Source organism: Oncorhynchus clarkii, chromosome 1 (assembly GCF_045791955.1).
Source record: "Oncorhynchus clarkii lewisi isolate Uvic-CL-2024 chromosome 1, UVic_Ocla_1.0, whole genome shotgun sequence".
In the NCBI taxonomy this organism is placed as follows: domain Eukaryota; kingdom Metazoa; phylum Chordata; class Actinopteri; order Salmoniformes; family Salmonidae; genus Oncorhynchus; species Oncorhynchus clarkii.
In genome coordinates, this window is record NC_092147.1 from 41086975 (window position 1) to 41105836 (window position 18862).

Below are 18862 nucleotides of genomic sequence, written 5' to 3' on the forward strand. Positions count from 1 at the left end.
CACCGGCCTGAGGAGAGACACATGAAACGAGGGGTTAATACGATAATAGGAAGGGAGTTGTAATCGATAACACACCTCGTTTATCCTCCTCAGGACTTTAAAGGGCCCTACACACTGCGGACCAAGCTTCCGGCAGGGCAAGCGGAGAGGTAGGTTTCGGGTCGAGAGCCAGACCCTGTCTCCCGGTACAAACACGGGGGCCTCACTGCGGTGGCGGTCAGCACTCCTCTTCTGCCGCCCACTCGCTTGTCGTAGAGATTCCTGGACGGCCCTCCAGGTCTCCTTGGAGCGCTGTACCCATTCCTCCACCGCAGGAGCCTCGGTCTGGCTCTGATGCCATGGTGCCAGGACCGGCTGGTACCCCAACACACACTGAAAAGGGGACACGTTAGTAGAGGAGTGGCGTAGTGAGTTCTGAGCCATTTCAGCCCAGGGAATGTATCGTGCCCACTCCCCTGGCCGATCCTGGCAATACGACCGCAGAAACCTACCAACCTCCTGGTTCACTCTCTCCACCTGCCCATTACTCTCGGGGTGATAACCGGAGGTCAGGCTGACAGAGACCCCCAAACGTTCCATGAACGCTCTCCATACCCGGGACGTGAATTGGGGGCCCCGATCAGAAACGATGTCCTCCGGCACCCCGTAGTGCCGGAAGACATGGGTGAATAACGCCTCCGCAGTCTGTAGGGCTGTAGGGATACCGGGCAACGGGAGGAGACGGCAGGACTTAGAGAACCGATCCACAATCACCAGAACCGTGGTGTTCCCCTGAGACGGCGGGAGATCGGTTAGGAAATCTATGGACAGATGTGACCATGGCCGCTGTGGAACAGCTTCCCTCTAGGAAGGTGCCTAGGAGCCTTACTCTGAGCGCACACTGAACAGGAGGAGACATAACCCTTAACGTCCTTAGCCAACGTAGGCCACCAATACCTCCCCTGAAGGCTCCCCACTGTCCTCGTCACCCCAGGGTGACCCGAGGAGGGTAGGAAGTGAGCCCACCGAATCAGTTTGTCCCGAACACCAAGCGGCACGTACCTTCGCCCCGCTGGACACTGAGGAGGCGCGGGTTCAGCCCGTAACGCCCGCTCGATGTCCGAGTCCACCTCCCATACCACTGGGGCTACCAGCTTCGAGGCGGGAAGGATGGGAGTAGGTTCGGTGGACCCATCCTCCGTGTCATAAAGGCTGGACAGTGCGTCAGCCTTCATGTTCTGGGAGCCCGGTCTATAAGACAAAGTAAACCGGAACCGGGTGAAGAACATGGCCCACCTTGCCTGACGTGGGTTAAGTCTCCTAGCTGCCCGAATATACTCCAGATTCTGGTGGTCGGTCCAGATGAGAAAGGGGTGTTTAGCCCCCTCAAGCCAGTGTCTCCACACCTTCAGAGCTCTAACCACCGCTAGCAACTCCCGGTCCCCCACATCATAGTTACGCTCCGCTGGGCTGAGCTTCCTTGAGAAGAAAGCGCAGGGGCGGAGTTTTGGTGGCGTACCCGAGCGCTGTGATAGCACGGCACCCACCCCAGCCTCGGACGCGTCCACCTCCACTATGAATGCTAGAGAGGGGTCCGGATGCGCCAACACGGGCGCATCAGTAAACAGCGCCTTCAATTTGTTGAATGCGCCGCCTCTGCTGACCACTGACCACTGCAAACGCACCGGGCCCCCCTTCAGCAGTGAGGTGATGGGAGCCGCTACCTGGCCAAAACCCCGGATAAACCTCCGGTAGTAGTTGGCAAAACCCAGAAACCGCTGCACCTCCTTTACCGTGGTCGGAGTCGGCCAATTACGCACGGCCCTAATGCGGTCACCCTCCATCACTACCCCCGAGGTGGAAATGCGATATCCCAGAAAAGAGACGGCTCGTTTAGAGAACACGCATTTCTCAGCCTTGACGTATAGGTCATGCTCCAGCAGTCTACCAAGCACCTTGCGCACCAGAGACACATGCGCGGTGTGAGTGGCCGAGTAGATCAGAATGTCATCGATATAAACCACCACTCCCTGCCCGCACAGGTCCCTGAGAATCTCGTCTACAAAGGATTGAAAAACGGCTGGAGCATTCTTTAACCCATACGGCATGACGAGGTACTCATAGTGGCCTGATGTAGTACTAAATGCGGTTTTCCACTCGTCTCCCTTCCGAATACGCACCAAACTATACGCGCTCCTGAGATCCAGTTTTGTGAAGAACTGCGCTCCGTGGAACGATTCCACCGCCGTAGCGATGAGAGGTAGAGGGTAACTATACCCCACTGTGATGGCGTTTAGACCTCTATAATCGATACACGGACGCAAGCCTCCCTCCTTTTTCCTCACAAAAAAGAAACTCGAGGAGACGGGTGAAATGGAGGACCGAATGTACCCCTGTCCCAGCGCCTCCGTGACATGTCTCCATTGCCAACGTCTCCTCCTGGGACAGCGGGTACACGTGACTCTTGGGAAGCGCAGCGTCTACCTGGAGATCTATCGTACAATCCCTTCCCGGTCGATAAGGTGGTAATTTAGTCGCTTTCACTTTACTGAAAGCGATTGCCAAATCGGCATACTCGGGGGGAATGCACACCGTGGTACCCTGGTCTGGACTCTCCACCGACGTGGCACCGATGGAAACTCCCAAACACCTTCCAGAACACTCCTCTGACCACCCCTGGAGAACCCCCTGTCTCCACAAAATTTTAGGATTGTGCCGGGCCAGCCAGGGAGTCCCCAGCACCACTGGAAACGCAGGCGAATCAATAATAAAGAAACTGATACGCTCCCTATGATTCCCCTGCGTCACCATGTCCAGTGGGACCGTGGTCTCCCTGACCATCCCTGACCCTAATGGCCGGCTATCTAGGGAGTGCACGGGGAAAGGAGAATCTATCGGCACCAGCGGAACCCCTAACTTAAGGGCGAGTCCGCGATCCATAAAGTTCCCAGCTGCGCCTGAATCGACTAGCGCCCTATGCTGGGAAGAGGGAAAAAAGCGAAGGAAAAAAGTTAAGACAAACATGTGGCCAACAGGGGGTTCTGGGTGAGTTTGATGCTGACTCACCTGGGGTGACCGAGAAGCGTTCCGCCTGCCATCTCTACTCCCAGACGGACCCCCCCAGCACCGATCAGACGTGTGTCCTCTCCGACCACAGTTGGTGCAGGGAAGGCCTCCTCCTCCGGTACCCCTCGGCGCAGCCCCTCCCAACTCCATCGGAATGGGAGCGGAGGGGCTGGGTGGTGGAACGCACAGGACCCTCTCTGAACGCCCGCGGGCAGCCAGCAGATTATCCAGTCGAATGGACATGTCAATCAGCTGATCCAGTGACAGAGTGGTGTCCCGACACGCTAACTCCCGGCGGACGTCCTCTCGGAGACTACACCTGTAGTGGTCCATAAGGGCCCTGTCGTTCCACCCAGATCCGGCTGCCAAGGTCCGGAACTCCAGCGCGTAATCCTGAGCGCTCCTCCTCTCCTGCCTGAGGTGAAATAGTCGTTCTCCCGCCGCTCGGCCGTCTAGAGGGTAATCAAACACTGCACGGAAGCGGCGGGAAAACTCTGGGTAGTGCTCCCGCGCTGAGTCTGGGCCATTCCAGACCGCGTTCGCCCATTCCAGGGCACGACCCGTGAGGCAGGAGATGAGGACACTCACCCTCTCTGCTCCTGAGGGAGTGGGTCTGATGGTGGCCAGGTATAGCTCCAGCTGGAGCAGAAACCCCTGGCAACCCGCCGCCGCTCCATCATAAGCCCTCGGTAGCGTCAGACGGAGGGTGCTGGAGTCGGGAGATGGGGAGTCCGGAACCGTGGGTGCCGAAGGTGGAGAGAGGAGCCCACTCCTCTCCCATCTGTCCATTTTCTCCATCACTTGATCCATCGCGGATCCGATCCGATGAAGGACGGTGGTGTGGTGGAGAACCCGTTCCTCCATCGATGGGAGAGGGTTGGCTGCTGCTCCTGCTGACTCCATTCAATTTGATAGGTGCGGGATTCTGTAATGCTCCGGGTGTCGTGGGTGTGGAGTCAAATGCAGGAGACAGAGAGTTCAATGCTGCGCGTCTTTTAATCGCACCAACGCACCACAGGGTGCTCACAAAAAGTTACGTTCCCACAACACAGGGAATCAAAATGTACAAGGGGAAACAATCCCGACCGGGCACTAACACGTGCCTATACCACAGAGCCGAAGGTTACATAGAAATAATCCCGCACAACAACCAGGCGGGCCGGCTGTCTAATAAAGACAAACTAATTAAACATCCACAGGTGCTACCACTCAACATACAAGGAGGGGGAGGAAAAACAATCAGTGGCAGCTAATAGGCCGGTGACGACGACCGCCGAGCGCCACCGGCCCGGGAAAGGGAAACACCCTTGGTCGGACTCGTGACAACTAGACAGTAGTCCAGGTGCAACAAAACTACAGTATGGTCTGTAAGACCTGCCTTGTTGATAGCGCTGTTAAGAAGGCAGAGCAGCGCTTTATTATGGACGGACCTCTCCGCATCTTGGCTACTTTTGCATCAATATGTTTTGACCATGACAGTATACAAACTAGGGTTATTCAAAGCAGTTTAGTCTCCTCAACTTGCTCAATTTCCACATTATTCAGTACAAGATTTAGTTGAGGTTTAGTGAACGATTTGTCCCAAAAACAATGCATTTAGTTTTTGAAATATTTAGGACAAACTTATTTCTTGCCACACATTCTGAAACTGACTGCAGCTCTAAGTAAAAACAAAAACAAAAAAAAAAAAGTAAAAGTGCAATATGTGCTATGTAAGAAAGTTAACGTTTCAGTTCCTTGCTCAGAACATGAGAACATATGAAAGCTGGTGGTTCCTTAACAGTCTTCAATATTCCCAGGTAAGACATTTTAGGTTGTAGTTATTATAGGAATTATAGGACTATTTCCCTCTATACCATTTTGTATTTAATTAACCGTTGACTATTGGATGTTCTTATAGTCACTTTAGTATTGCCAGTGTAACAGTATAGCTTCCGTTCCTCTCCTCGCTCCTCCCTGGGCTCGAACCAGCAACACTACGACAACAGCCACCACATCGAAGCAGGGTTACCCATGCAGAGCAAGGGAAACAACCACCCCAAGGCTCAGAGCGAGTGAAGTTTGAAATGCTATTAGCGCAGGCTAACTAGCCAGCCATTTCACTTCGGTTACACCAGCCTCATCTCGGGAGTTGATAGGCTTGAAGTCATAAACAGCACAATGCTTGACGCACAACGAAGAGCTGCTGGCAAAACGCACGAAAGTTCTGTTTGAATGAATGTTTACGCGCCTGCTTCTGCCTACCACCGCTCAGTCAGAGCGGAGTTAGATGCTCAGTCAGATTATATGCAACAAAGGACACGTGTAGTTAACTATTATGATTGATTGTTTTTTATGAGAAGTGTAATGCTAGCTAGCAACTTACCTTGGCTTATTGCATTTGCGTAACAGACAGTCTCCTTGTGGAGTGCAACGAGAGAGGCAGGTCATTATTGCGTTGGACTAGTTAACTGTAATGTTGCAAGATTGGATCCCCCGGGCTGACAAGGTTCAGGGGCAGAACGACAGATTTTCATGAGGCAGTTAACCCACCATTTCTAGGCCGTCTCTGAAAATAAGAATGTGTTCTTAACGGACTTGCCAAGTTAAATAAAGATTAAATAAAGGTGTTTAAAAAAATCGGCGCCCAAAAATACAGATTTCCAATTGTTATGAAAACTTGAAATCGGCCCTAATTAATCGGCCATTCCGATTAATCGGTCGACCTCTAATCAGCATACATAGACACACAGGCTTTGCCCAGAGTCAGTGACAGGTCTTTATAGCAGGGGATGTAAAGCCGTAACACAAGTTTTTCCAGCAGCAGATTATGATCGATAATGTCAAAAGCTGCACTGAAGTCTAACACAACCACTCCCACAATAATTTATTATCAATTTGTCAGCCAATCATCAGTCATTTGTGTAAGTGCTGTACATATTGAATGCCCTTCCCTATAAGCATTCTGAAAATCTGTTGTTAGCATTGTATTTCACAGTAAACAAATTATCTGGTTAAACACAATTTATTTCCAATAGTTTACTAAGGGTGGGGAACAGGCTGATTGGTCGGCTGTTTGAGCCAGTAAAGTGTGCTTTGCTTCCCGCCAGGCCTGAGTGCACACACTTTCCTGTAGGCTTAGATGGAAGAGATGGCAAAAAAGTAGTGGCAATATTCTCCACTATCATTCGCAGTAATTTTCAATCCAAGTTGTCAGACTCAGGTGGCTCGTCATTGTTAGACGACAATTTTTTTTCCACACCCTTTACGGAATTCTGAATTACAATGCTTGTCTTTCATAATTTGGTCAGATATGCATGGATGTGTAGGTTCATAATAATAGTGGCATCCGTGACAGAGAGGGAGAAGCGTCCATCCATGTATACGTAAGATGTATATGTAAGATAGTCTAGCTAGCTACATTTTCAGATATTACACATTTCTAATTTTGTCATAAAGTTGTTTTCATTTAAAGTTAGTGTACTGTTAGCTAGCTAGCTAACATTAGCTGGCTGGCTTGCTAGCTAACGTTACGTGTATGATCTATGTAGTAATATTATTTGGTTCTCGGCGCCATTTGCTTTGTTTAGTTATAGCCTAATGTTAGCTAGCTAACATTGAATCTGGTTGGTCAGCTACCTGCAGATTCATGCAGGGTAGTAACATCATGAGTTGAGATTATGGTTAATTGTTTAGCTAGCTAGCTACATGTCTTAACAAAAGACTCCAATATGCAAGTATCCATTTCAATAGAATGCTCATGATGTCACTGCAACAGCTGTTGATAGACATAACTGCTAAATTCCAATTTCAGAGTACTCTGGTCTGAGTGTGCCAGAGCTCAAAATAACTGACGAATGAACGTACGCTCAACACCCGTTGAATATGGCCGGTGTCAGTAAAAGTTGGAAAAAAGGCATACATTTTTTCCAGCAGCACAGTTGCAGTCACAAACGCTCTAGATAACACAACAGCCTAACTAGCTCTGCTAGGGCGAGTGAAATGGTCAGTGCGCTATTCTCTCATTTGTGTCTGGAATTAGCTAGCCAACGTTAGCCAGTTAGCTTGGGTGCTTGACTACTGTTGTTAGAACAGAATGTTCGGATCAACCCTTTACAGAGATGGGTGGGGCTAAAGCTTAAGAGAGTGTGAACGTGCTGAATAGGTGTTGACAAAGAAGAGCTCTCCAGTAGGTGTAACAAAACATTCAGTCAAAGGCCATTTTCTCAGAAGTGAAGTTCAACTTTCAAAGACAGAATTACTTTCACATTGTTACTCAACTGTAGTGTGTGATCCAATGTAAAAAAAAATAAACACCATTTCAAATGTTTCTTCATGAGACAGAATCGAGCCGGTCGGTCACATGTTGTTAGCATATCATGCCTACATTTGCTAATCTTGCCTATTATTATTTTTTAAAGTAGTTGGCAATATCAGTGGGCTTTGTGTTGAGTGAGACATCTGATTCAATGAATGGAGTTTTTTTGCGTACAATTTTATTTTAAGGCTTTACTATTACTCATGATATAATTGTTCTTTATTTCATAGCAAAGTTTCTTCGTCTTTTTGTTCATTGTAGTCACATGATTCCTCAATTTACAGTACTTTGTCAATCGGCTGTACAGCCAGACTTTTTCTTTTATATATATTTTTTTTAAATTTAAAACATACAATATACTTGCAGTGAAGCCACTCAACAACGACATCACATTAGTCATCTAACAGCTTCCCATCCAGAGCGATGCAGCCAAACTTATTTTCCATTCCTTTTGCCTCAGTTTTAACATTCCCTTTCTTAATGGGTGCATGCTTATTAGTAACTGTAATAAGCATTTTCAAAAATGTGTCAAGTACAGCGTCTGGTTGCTTCTCATTACACACCACAGACTAGAAAATATGATTTTAATCTTCAACAAACTGTAGGAATCATTACAATACTTGTATTGCATGACCTCCTTATACACTATTAGGCCCAACCTTTGGAACTTTGGTTTTCCTAGATTTTAAGATAAAACATTTTAAAAAATCGTTACCTTTATTTAATTAGGCAAGTCAGTTAACAAATTCTTATTTACAATGATGGCCTACACCGGCCAAACCCAGTAGATGCTGGGCCAATTGTGCGATTGGGAGGAGCCCGTTTTCTGTGATACAGCCTGTGATACAGCCTGGAATCGAACCAGGGTCTGTAGAGACGCCTCAAGCACTGAGATGCAGTGTCTGACTTGAGATGCAGAGTCTGATTTGAAGAAATATAATGTTTCTCCCTGACCTGGCCCAAATCCCCATCATTCGCATGAAGAAAAGATGGAGATACAGGGGGCGCAGATGACTTGTGAGAATTTGTTGGCGAGTGGGTAACCCGCCTCTACCATCTGTGCTATTGCCAAACGTGGAATCACTGGAGAATAAGCTGGATGAGCGCCGTTCGAGACTGTCCTACCAATGGGACATAAAAAAACGGTAATATCTTATGTTTCACTGAGTCGTGGCTGAACAATAACACAGATATTATACAGTTGGCTGGATTTTCCGTGCATCGGCAGGATTGATCACCCTCATCCGGTAAGACGAGGGGTGGTGGTGTGTGTCTATTTGTCAATAACAGCTGGTGTGCAATGTCTAATATTAAGGAAGTCTCTAGATGTTGCTTGCCTGAGGTAAAGTACCTCATGATAAACTGTAGACCACACTATCTACCAAGACAGTTTTCATCTATATTTTTCGTAGCCATCTATTTACCACCACAAACCGATGCTGGCACTAAGACCGCACTCAACGAGCTGTATTAGGCCATAAGCAAACAAGAAAATGCTCATCCAGAAGTGTGCTCCTAGTGGCCGGGGAATTTAATGCAGGCAGACTTAAATCAGTTTCACCTCATTTCTACCGGCATGTCCAACCAGAGGGGGAAAAAAACTCTAGACCACCTTTACTTCACACACTTAGACGCACGCGGACAAAGTTGACCCTTGCCCCTCATTTGGCAAATCTGGCCATAATTCTATCCTCTTTATTCCTGCTTACAAAACGAAAGTAGGAAGTACCAGTGACGCTCGTCGCCCCCACAGTGACCATACGTACATATCCCAACCAGAAGCCATGGATTACAGGCAACATCCGCACTGAGCTAAAGACTAGAGCTGCCGCTTTCTTGGAGTGGGCCACTAATCCGGACGCTTACAAGAAATCCCGCTGTGCACTCAGACGAACCATCAAACAGGCAAAGTGTCAGTACAGGACTAGGATTGAGTCATACTACGCCGGCTCTGATGCTCATCGGATTTGGCAGGGCAGGCAAACTATTACGGACTACAAAGGGAAACCCAGCCGCGAGCTGCCCAGTGATGCGAGCCTACCAGAAGAGCTAAATGCCTTTTTATGCTCGCTTCAAGGCAAGCAACACTGACGCATGCATGAGTGCACCAGCTGTTCCGGACGACTGTGTGATCACGTTCTCCGTAGCCGACGTGAGCAAGACTTTTTAAACAGGTCAACATTCACAAGGCCGCAGGGCCAGACGGATTACTAGGACGTGTACTCGGAGCATGCGCGGATCAACTGGCATGCGAGCAAGACTATTTAAACAGGTCAACATTCACAAGGCCGCAGGGCCAGACGGATTACTAGGACGTGTACTCGGAGCATGCGCGGACCAACTGGCATGCGTCTTCACTGACATTTTCAACCTCTCCCTGACCGAGTTTGTAATACCTGCACGTTTCAAGCAGACCACCATAGTCCATGTGCCCAAGAAAGTGAAGGTAACCAACCTAAATGAGTCCCGCCCCCTAGCACTCATGCCGGTAGCCATGAAGTGCTTTGAAAGGCTGGTCATGGCTCACATCAACACCATTATCCCAGGAACCCTAGACCCACTCCAATCAGGGGTGCGTGCGTAGTCCCCTCCTGTACTCCCTGTTCACCCACGACTGTGTGGCCAAGCACGACTCCAACATCTAGTTTGTTGACGACACAATGGTGGTAGGCCTGATCACCGACAACGATGAGACAGCCTATAGGGTGGAGGTCAGAGACCTGACAGTGTGGTGCCAGGACAGTAACCTCTCCCTCAACATGAGCAAGACAAAGGAGATGATCGTGGACTACAGGAAAAAGAGGACATGGCACACCCCCATTAACATCGATGGGGGTGTCGTGGAGCGAGTCGAGACTTTCAAGTTCCTTAGTGTCTACATCACCAACAAACTATAATGGTCCAAACACAACAAGGCAGTTGTGAAAAGGGCACGACAATGCATTTTCCCCCTCAGGAAACTGAAAAGATTTAACATGGTTCCCCAGATCCTCAAAGTTCTACAGCTGCACCATCGAGAGCATCCTGACCGGTTGCATCACCGGTTGCCTGGTATGGCAACTGCTCGGCATCTGACCATAAGGCACTACAGAGGGCAGTGCGTACGGCCCAGTACATCACTGGGGCCAAGCTTCCTGCCATCCAGGACCTAAATTGTATACTAGGCGGTGTCAGAGGAAGACTCATAAAATTGTCGAAGACTCCAGTCACCCAAGTCCTGGACTGTTCTATCTGCTACTGCACGGCAAGCAGTACCGGAGCGCCAACTCTAGGTCCAAAAGGCTCCTTAACAGCTTCTACCCCCAAGCCATAAGACTGCTGAACAATTAATCAAATGGTCACCTGGACTATTACATTGATACCCTCCCCCTTTTTGTTTTTATACTGCTGCTACTCAGTTTTATCTATGCATAGTCACTTTACCCCTACCTACATGTTCAAATAACCTTGACTAACCTGTACCCCTGTACATTGACCTGTACCGGTACTCCCTGTATATAGCCTCATTATTATTTATTATAACTTTTTTTAAATTGTTGTTATTATTATACTTTTTTTTACTTAGAGTAAAAATATTTCAGTAAATATTTTCTTAACTGCATTGTTGGTTAAGGGCTTGTAAGTAAGCATTTCACGGTAAGTTCTACAACTGTTGTATTTGGCGCAGGACAATGTACATTTGCAGCAGCATTACGACCACTCAGTGACACAATGGTAGGGATTATCTGAGCAGGGTTTGGGCCACTGATAAGTCATTGTCTCAATGCAGCCTTGACTATATACATAGGGCAGAAGTCTCTATGGTGCAGGGTAGAGTTCTGGGTGGTAGCCGGCTAGTAACAGTGACTAAATTCAGGGAAGGCTATAGTGGGCAGAGGCCGGCTAGTGTTGACTATTTAACAGTCTGATGGCCTGAAGATGGAAGCCATTTTTTCAGGGTCTCTCGGTCCCAGCTTTGATGCACCTGCACTGTCTCTGTCTTGTAGATGGTAGCGAGGTGAACAGGTCCTGGCTCGGGTGGTTACGGTCCTTGATGATATTCTTAGCTTTCCTGTAACACGGGTGCTGTAGATGTTCTGGAAGACAGGCAGTGTGCCCCAAGTGATGGGTTGGGCTGACCGAACCACCCTCCTTGCCTGGCAACAACCTGACTTATGAGCCACTTAATAAATGGAATTTGATCAGCCTGTCTGGAATGGAGCTCAGCCACTGTACATGTTTTATATTATCCACAAAACATGAAGTGTCCCTTATACACATCAGTTATGCAAGCTAACAACCAGCATAGATAACAAGCTAGCTAGTCAACAAGACCAACTAGCTAGCTCGCAAGACTAGCCAAGTTAGCTGGGAGAATACTTGCCTGTCAGGCATTGTTCAGGGCTTAAATGCCCAGCATTGAGATCAACACTGCAGCAGGACTCCTTGCTGAAGTGGTTGTCTCATGCATCTGAACAAATGAATGGATGATGCGTGGTACTTTTGATGATCTCAACAAAATAACTTGAGAGATTTGTCTTGGGGGTGTGGCTTCATGTGGGTGTTTCTTAGGTTTGTCTTTGCCATTCAATCACAACAAACAAGGTTAGTAGTGAGTACAGCAAGGTAAGCCAAGCCAGCTTGAACAAAGTTTTGAAGTTGAGGACTTCTCCCCTCCTGAATGACTGACTATCTCAAGATGGTCAGCTAATTCAGTTCTAAAGCCTGCGCTGACCTTGTGTTTAGCCAAGCTGACAGCAGCTAATGTTAGTTAACATAGCTTTGTGATATAAAGACAGTATTCTTACACTTACCTAGCAAATACAAATAAGTTGTACTCTACACACAACTTCAGCTGTCTAACCAGAACTGGTAAGGCATTTGTCTGTTTGGCCTAATCTAAGGATTTGGCTGTCTAACCACTCACTGACATGCACAGCTCTCTGGGTGAGGTCTACAGTGTGTGCCATCTACTGTATGTAATGGATTACAGGTTATGGACAGGTGCAGCCAGGTAGCAGGAGAGGTGGAATGCATGACACTCCATCCTGGATATGACAGAGTTTGCCTCAACCCATGGGTCCAGCAGGCAGAGTTCAATAACTACAGGTAGATGTGAGATGCAGGAGGATGGCACTCTTCTCATACCACTCTGTAGGCTACTGACCAAGGAGGAAGCTTTGCATCGGTCAGTAGCCTACAGAGTAATATGACGAGTGCAATTGCTGAAGTTACAGTAAATGATAAAAACTATGTGGGCACCTGCTCGGGGGTTTTATAATGTTTTATGATTTATAAGAGTTGGCTGCAGCACCCCTACTTCAATTCAAACTGTATTTGTCACATGCGCCGAATACAACAAGTGTCAACCTTACCGTGACATGCTTATTTACAAGCCCTTAACCATCAGTGTAGTTCAAGAAGAGTTAAGAAAATATTTACCAAATAAACTAAAGTTAAAAAATAAATTAAAAAGTAACACAATAACGAGGCTCTATACAGAAGGTACCGAGTCAGTGTGTGGGGGTACAGGTTAAAGGTAACTTGTACATGTAGATAGGGGTGAAGTGACTATGCATAGATAATAAACAGCGAGTAGCAGCACTGTACAAAACAAATGAGAGGGGGGGGGGGGTAATAGCCCAGTGGCCATTTGATTAGTTGTTCAGCAGTCTTATGGCTTGGGGTAGAAGCTGTTAAGGAGCCTTTTGGTTCTATACTTGGTGCTTCGGTACCGCTTGTTGTGCGGTAGCAGAGAGAACAGTCTATGACTTTGGTGACTGGAGTCTCTGACAATTTTATGGGCTTTTCTCTGACACCGCCTTTTTATATAGGTCCTGGATTGCAGGAAACTTGGCAGCAGTGATATACTGGGCCGTACGCACTACCCTCTGTACTGCCTTATGGTCAGATGCCGAGCAGTTGCCATACCAGGCGGTGATGCAACCGGTCAGGATGCTCTCGATGGTGCAGCTGTAGAACTTTTTGAGGATCTGGGGACCCATGCCAAATCTTGTCAGTCTCCTGAAAAGTATACTTCCCGCAGCTATGGCCCTGTTCCTGTTTTGCTGCTGGCTCTCATTCCCGCTCCCCCCTTTGCACAAGATATAAAGGGAGAGATGCAGATAAACGGAAGTGTACTGACAGTTGAGCAACATTTCGAAATGTAATTGCGGGAAAGACCTTTATTTAAACAATTACTGTACTTTTAAAATAGAGGAGTCTCAACTTTATGTGACTCTAAACATTGTTTCACAACTGACGATAGAGTAAATAACACCACTTTACAAATGGCGTATGTAATTGAGATCATGCGCCAGTGGAATGGAGCATAGCACTCCATATGCAGTGAATAGGCCTACCTATCATGTAGCCTACCAATGGAATGTTTTTGTAGAACATAATGTTAGATCACTTGCATTGCTATCTCGCAGCAATATCATATTTAGAGTTAGCGATCTAGCTAATGTGTTTTGAGATCCCACTTCCTCAGGTGGTAAATTATGTAGAATAATTGGCCAATATGCACAAAAGAATATGCAGGCAATTTAATTTCAAAAAGTATATCAGATTATTCTTGATCCTATTTAACATGTTGCACATCACATATCCACCATGCATTCCCTGAACATGTTAGATGAAATAACTAACGTCTTCTATGTCTTACTTGGCCCTGGAAAAAGTCAGTCTAGAGCCCTCCCGCTTAAGTACCTTGCTTCGAGCCATCTGATACCTGATTCACTGAATGATTTTTTGCTTGTTGTAGGCTAGTGTTCTAATGTTATAGCGCATTTACCTTCAGGAGAGCCACTGGGTGTCGACTTGTTGTTCCAGCCCCACTCTAGCACGCCGTGTTCTACAAATCAACTGCTCAACAGGACCTTTTAAAGCAGGGCTGGATCAAAATCCTGCACAGGCGACTAGCTGACCACAGGTTTTATACAGTAACGGTGCTGTAATATTTGACTTTAAGGCATTTGTTCAGTGGTATTGGTATGTTATTGAGTATCAGTATAGCTGGTATTGGTATTGAAGCCAACATTCTGAACACTTAGAAATTGGGATCTAGCTAATGATTAGCCCATTGCGGTAGCCTAAACAAATGCAGATGGGCAACTCCATGTTTCAACCATTTTATAGCCTGACCGCTATGCTACTACTGTACATCGGTTAGGCTACAGGAGAATGCTCTATGCTAAAGAAAGGCCATCTCCCTAATAATATGAGCCATGTAGGCTATAGCCTTTGCTGAAAGAGCTAGCCCTAAAAATGCTACTTTTTGCCAACATGGGCTAATTTCTGGAGGAGAATATTCGCAGTTATGTGGTGTGCACAGACCTCAGAATTTGTATTATATTGCATTCCAAGTGGCATTAAAAAGGTCTTCAGTCAAGGGCCTCTCATGTGGCGCAGTGGTCTAAGGCTAACCAGAGATTCTGGGTTTGAGTCCAGGCTCTGCAGCAGGCCGCGACCGGGAGACCCATGGGGCGGCATACAATTGGCCCAGCGTTGTCCGGGTTAGGGAGGGTTTGGCCGGGAGGGTTTGGCCGGCAGGGATATCCTGGGCGCAGTGCATGCTGACCAGGTCGCCAGGTGTAAGGTGTTTCCTCCTACACATTGGTGCGGCTGGCTTCCGGGTTGGATGTGCATTGTGTCAAGAAGCAGTGCGGGTTGTGTTTCGGAGGATGCATGGCTCTCGACATTCGCCTCTCCAGAGTCCGTACGGGAGTTGCAGCGATGAGACAAGACTAACTACTACCAATTGGATACCATGAAATTGGGGAGAAAAAACGGGTAAAAAAAAAAAAAATGCAGATACATGTGTAAACTATAGGCTGATCTGCTTCTACTTATGTATTCTCTGTAAATATTTAAATGAAGTGTTTTGCATTGTACTGGCTGCCTAATTGTTTCCTATCTTGGATTACTTGCCATTTTAAGGGTATACCTGCCATATTGTTACACATATCAAACTTATTTCAGGGCTAGACATGTACCAATCGGTTGACTGGGTGACTGGCTTTTGCAAGTTTCACATTGTTAGTCCTGTTTTTCAACTTCAATAGATATATATGCATGCATTCATGTAGGCCTACTTGTATGAGGAAAACGAGTATGCCTTGCCAAATGTGATTTGCATGTAGTCTACAGTAGTATCTGGATGTTTTACCATCTCCTTTCAACTCTTTCCAGATCTGCTCCCATTACAACAAGGGCGTTGGTGAGCATGGCTCCTGCAAGTTTAAAACCAGTTGCACCAGCCTCCACCTCTGCCTGCACTTCCTCCAGGGAGACTGTAAGTTTGGTGCTGGATGTAAGAGGGCCCACACATTTGACGCCACCACCATGAAGATCCTAAATGGCAGAGGATTCAGCCAAGAGAACATCAGCATCCTCGACAAGATCTACAATAACAAATTCATCATCATCGGTCAGAGTCACGAAGAAAAGCCATCTGGTAAGGAAATGACAAGGTAGAATCAATGTAAATATCATTGTAATATAATGTAGTAACTGTGTTTGTCCTGTGTCTAGTTGTAGTACCCTCCCCTGCCCCAGCCATAGAGCCAGTTGGGAAAGAGCGTTCTCGTAAGCCTTCGTCCCGCTCCATCAGTGAAACCGACAGGAATGAAATCTGCCTCTTCTTCATCCGCAGACACTGCAGCTTCAAAGGTAACATGAACTAAACCTACTTTATCAACATTTTAGTTTACAGTACTGTGTTTGAAGTGTTTACATGTGTTTCTGTGGCTGTGTGTGCTGTCAGAGAAGTGTGTCCGTATCCACTACCACCTGCCTTACAAATGGCAGATCTTAGAGAGAGATGGAGTGACTTGGAGAGACCTGCCCAATGTGGAGGAGATTGAAAAGGCCTACTGTATCCCAGGAAAAGATACAAGGTACAGTTGTCGTCATATCAGATGTTATTTTTTTAAACATTTTTTAAATACAAACAAAATCCTATTTAATGTACTACACTCGACTAGTGACGTGCTCAATATGGAAGTTGTGCGATGAAGCGGATGCTAAGATACCGGATTGTTTCGCTAGCACAGATTGGAATATGTTCTGGGATTTATCCGATGGCATTGAGGAGTTTACCACGTCAGTCACCAGCTTCATTAATAAGTGCATCGACGATGTCATCCCCACAATGCCATACCTACATATACCAACCAGAAGCCATGGATTAAAGGAAACCTCCTTATTGAGCTAAAGGCTAGAGCTGCCGCCGCCTTGGAGTGGGACACTAATCCGGACGCTTATAAGAAATTCCGCTACACCCTCAGACGAACCATCAAATAAGCAGTGTCAATACAAGACTAAGATATAATCCTACTACACCGGTTCTGACGCTCGTCGGATGTGGTAGGGCTTGTAAACTATCACGGATTGAAAGGGAAACCCAGCCGTAAACTGCCCAGTGACGCAAGCCTACCAGACAAGCGAAATGCTTGCTTTGAGGCTAGCAACATTGAACCATGCATGAGAGCTCCAGCTGTTCCGGACAACTGTGTGATCATGTTCTCTGTAGCCAAGACCTTTAAACAGGTTAACACTCACAGACGGATTACCAAGACATGTAGTTGGAGCATACACTGACCAGCTGGCATATGTCTTCACTGATATTTTCATAGTCTCCCAGATCCAGTCTGTAATACATACATGTTTCAAGCAGCCCACCATAGTCCTTGTGCCCAAGAACACCAACATAACCTGTCGCAATGAACTCATCTGTAGCAATGAAATGTTTCGAAAGGCTGGTCATGGCTCACATCAACACCATCAATCCAAACACACTTGACCCACTCCAACAGAACCACAGATGACGCAATCTCAATCGCACTCCACACCGCCCTTTACCACATGGACAAAAGGAACACCTACGTGAGAAAGCTGTTCATTGACTATAGCTCAGCATTCAACACTATAGTGCCCTCCAAGCTCATCAGTAAGCTAAGGACCCTGAGATTGAACACCTCCCTCCAACACCATCATTATGTTTGCCAATGACACGACAGTGGTAGGCATGATCACTGACAATGATGAGACAGCCTATAGGGAGGAGGTCAGAGACACTGCCAGGACAACTACCTCTCCCTCAACGTCAGCAAGAAAAAGGACTACAGGAAATGGAGGGTCGAGCACAACCCCGTTCACAACGGTAGGGCTGTAGTGGAGCGGGTCGAGAGCTTCAAGTTCCGCAGTGTCCACATCACTAAGGACCTATCATGGTCCAAACACACCAACACAGTCGTGAATAGGGCACGACGATGCCTCTTCCCACTTAGGAGGCTGAAGAGATCGGCATGGGCCCCTCAAATCCTTAAAGTTCTACAACTGCACCATTGAGAGAATCTTGATTTCCTGCATCACCCACCGCCTGGTATGGCAACTGCCTGGCATCTGACCATAAGGCGTTATAGAGGGTAGTTCGTATGGTCCACTACATCACTGGGGCCGAGCTCCATGACATCCAGGACCTTTATACCAGGCGGTGTCAAGAGGAAGGGCCCTAAAAATCGTCAGACTCTAGCCACCCTAGTCATAGACTGTTCTCTCTGCTACCGTACGGCAAGCGGTACCAGAGCGCCAAGTCTGGGACCAAAAGGTTCCTTAACAGCTTCTACCCCCAAGCCGTAAAACTGCTGAACAGCTTCTACCCCCAAGCCGTAAGACTGCTGAACAGCTTCTACCCCCAAGCCGTAAGACTGCTGAACAGCTTCTACCCCCAAGCCGTAAGACTGCTGAACAGCTTCTACCCCCAAGCCGTAAGACTGCTGAACAGCTTCTACCCCCAAGCCGTAAGACTGCTGAACAGCTTCTACCCCCAAGCCGTAAGACTGCTGAGCAGCTTCTACCCCCAAGCCGTAAGACGGCTGAACAATTAATCAAATGGCTACCTAATGACTATTATCATTGAGCCCCTTTTTATTTGCACTGATTCTCTTGCACCGGCTCTATGCACACTCAGTGGACTCTACCCACACGCTCACACCTACTACGCTGGCACTCCCAACACACACACTACATATGCATATTGACACCACAAACAGACACTTACACACACTTTTTAACTCTTCACATACGCTGCTGCGACTAGTCACTTTACCCCTACCTACATGTACATTTGACCTTTTTGTCTTTTTATCTCTGCATTGTTGGGAAAAGGCTCGTAAGTAAGTGTTTCCCGTTAAATTCTACACCTGTTGTGTTCGAATGTGACAACATGTTGTTTTTATTTGACTGTTGGAGTACAGCATTCTCTCTCTGTTGCCCCTAGTGGAGGTGTCCAGCCAGTGAACTTCCTCACCATGACATGTGGAAGGTCTCCAGTGCGTCGTCTGTCCACTGTGTCGTCGGTCACCAAACCTCCTCACTTCATCCTTACCACAGAATGGCTGTGGTACTGGTCGGGTGAGCTGGGACAGTGGATAGAGTATGGCCAGGAGGTCGGTTCAATGAATACTTCTAGTTCCTGTCCTTCAGAGAACAACACAGTTATATTAACATGTTACGTGGTACTTTAGTAACTGCATT

At 47.2% G+C, this 18862-nt stretch overlaps 1 protein-coding gene across 1 annotated transcript in view; it reads left to right on the plus strand.

Annotated features, from left to right (window-relative positions):
- Window positions 1-18862, plus strand: part of LOC139407099 (poly (ADP-ribose) polymerase family, member 12a) — a 31899-nt gene that overhangs the window by 9745 nt on the left and 3292 nt on the right. Inside the window, exons 3-6 of the mRNA XM_071150499.1 lie at window positions 15515-15779; window positions 15857-15994; window positions 16089-16221; window positions 18606-18774. Of these exons, the coding sequence (XP_071006600.1) occupies window positions 15515-15779; window positions 15857-15994; window positions 16089-16221; window positions 18606-18774 (705 nt within the window). The remainder of the gene's footprint in view (window positions 1-15514; window positions 15780-15856; window positions 15995-16088; window positions 16222-18605; window positions 18775-18862) is intronic.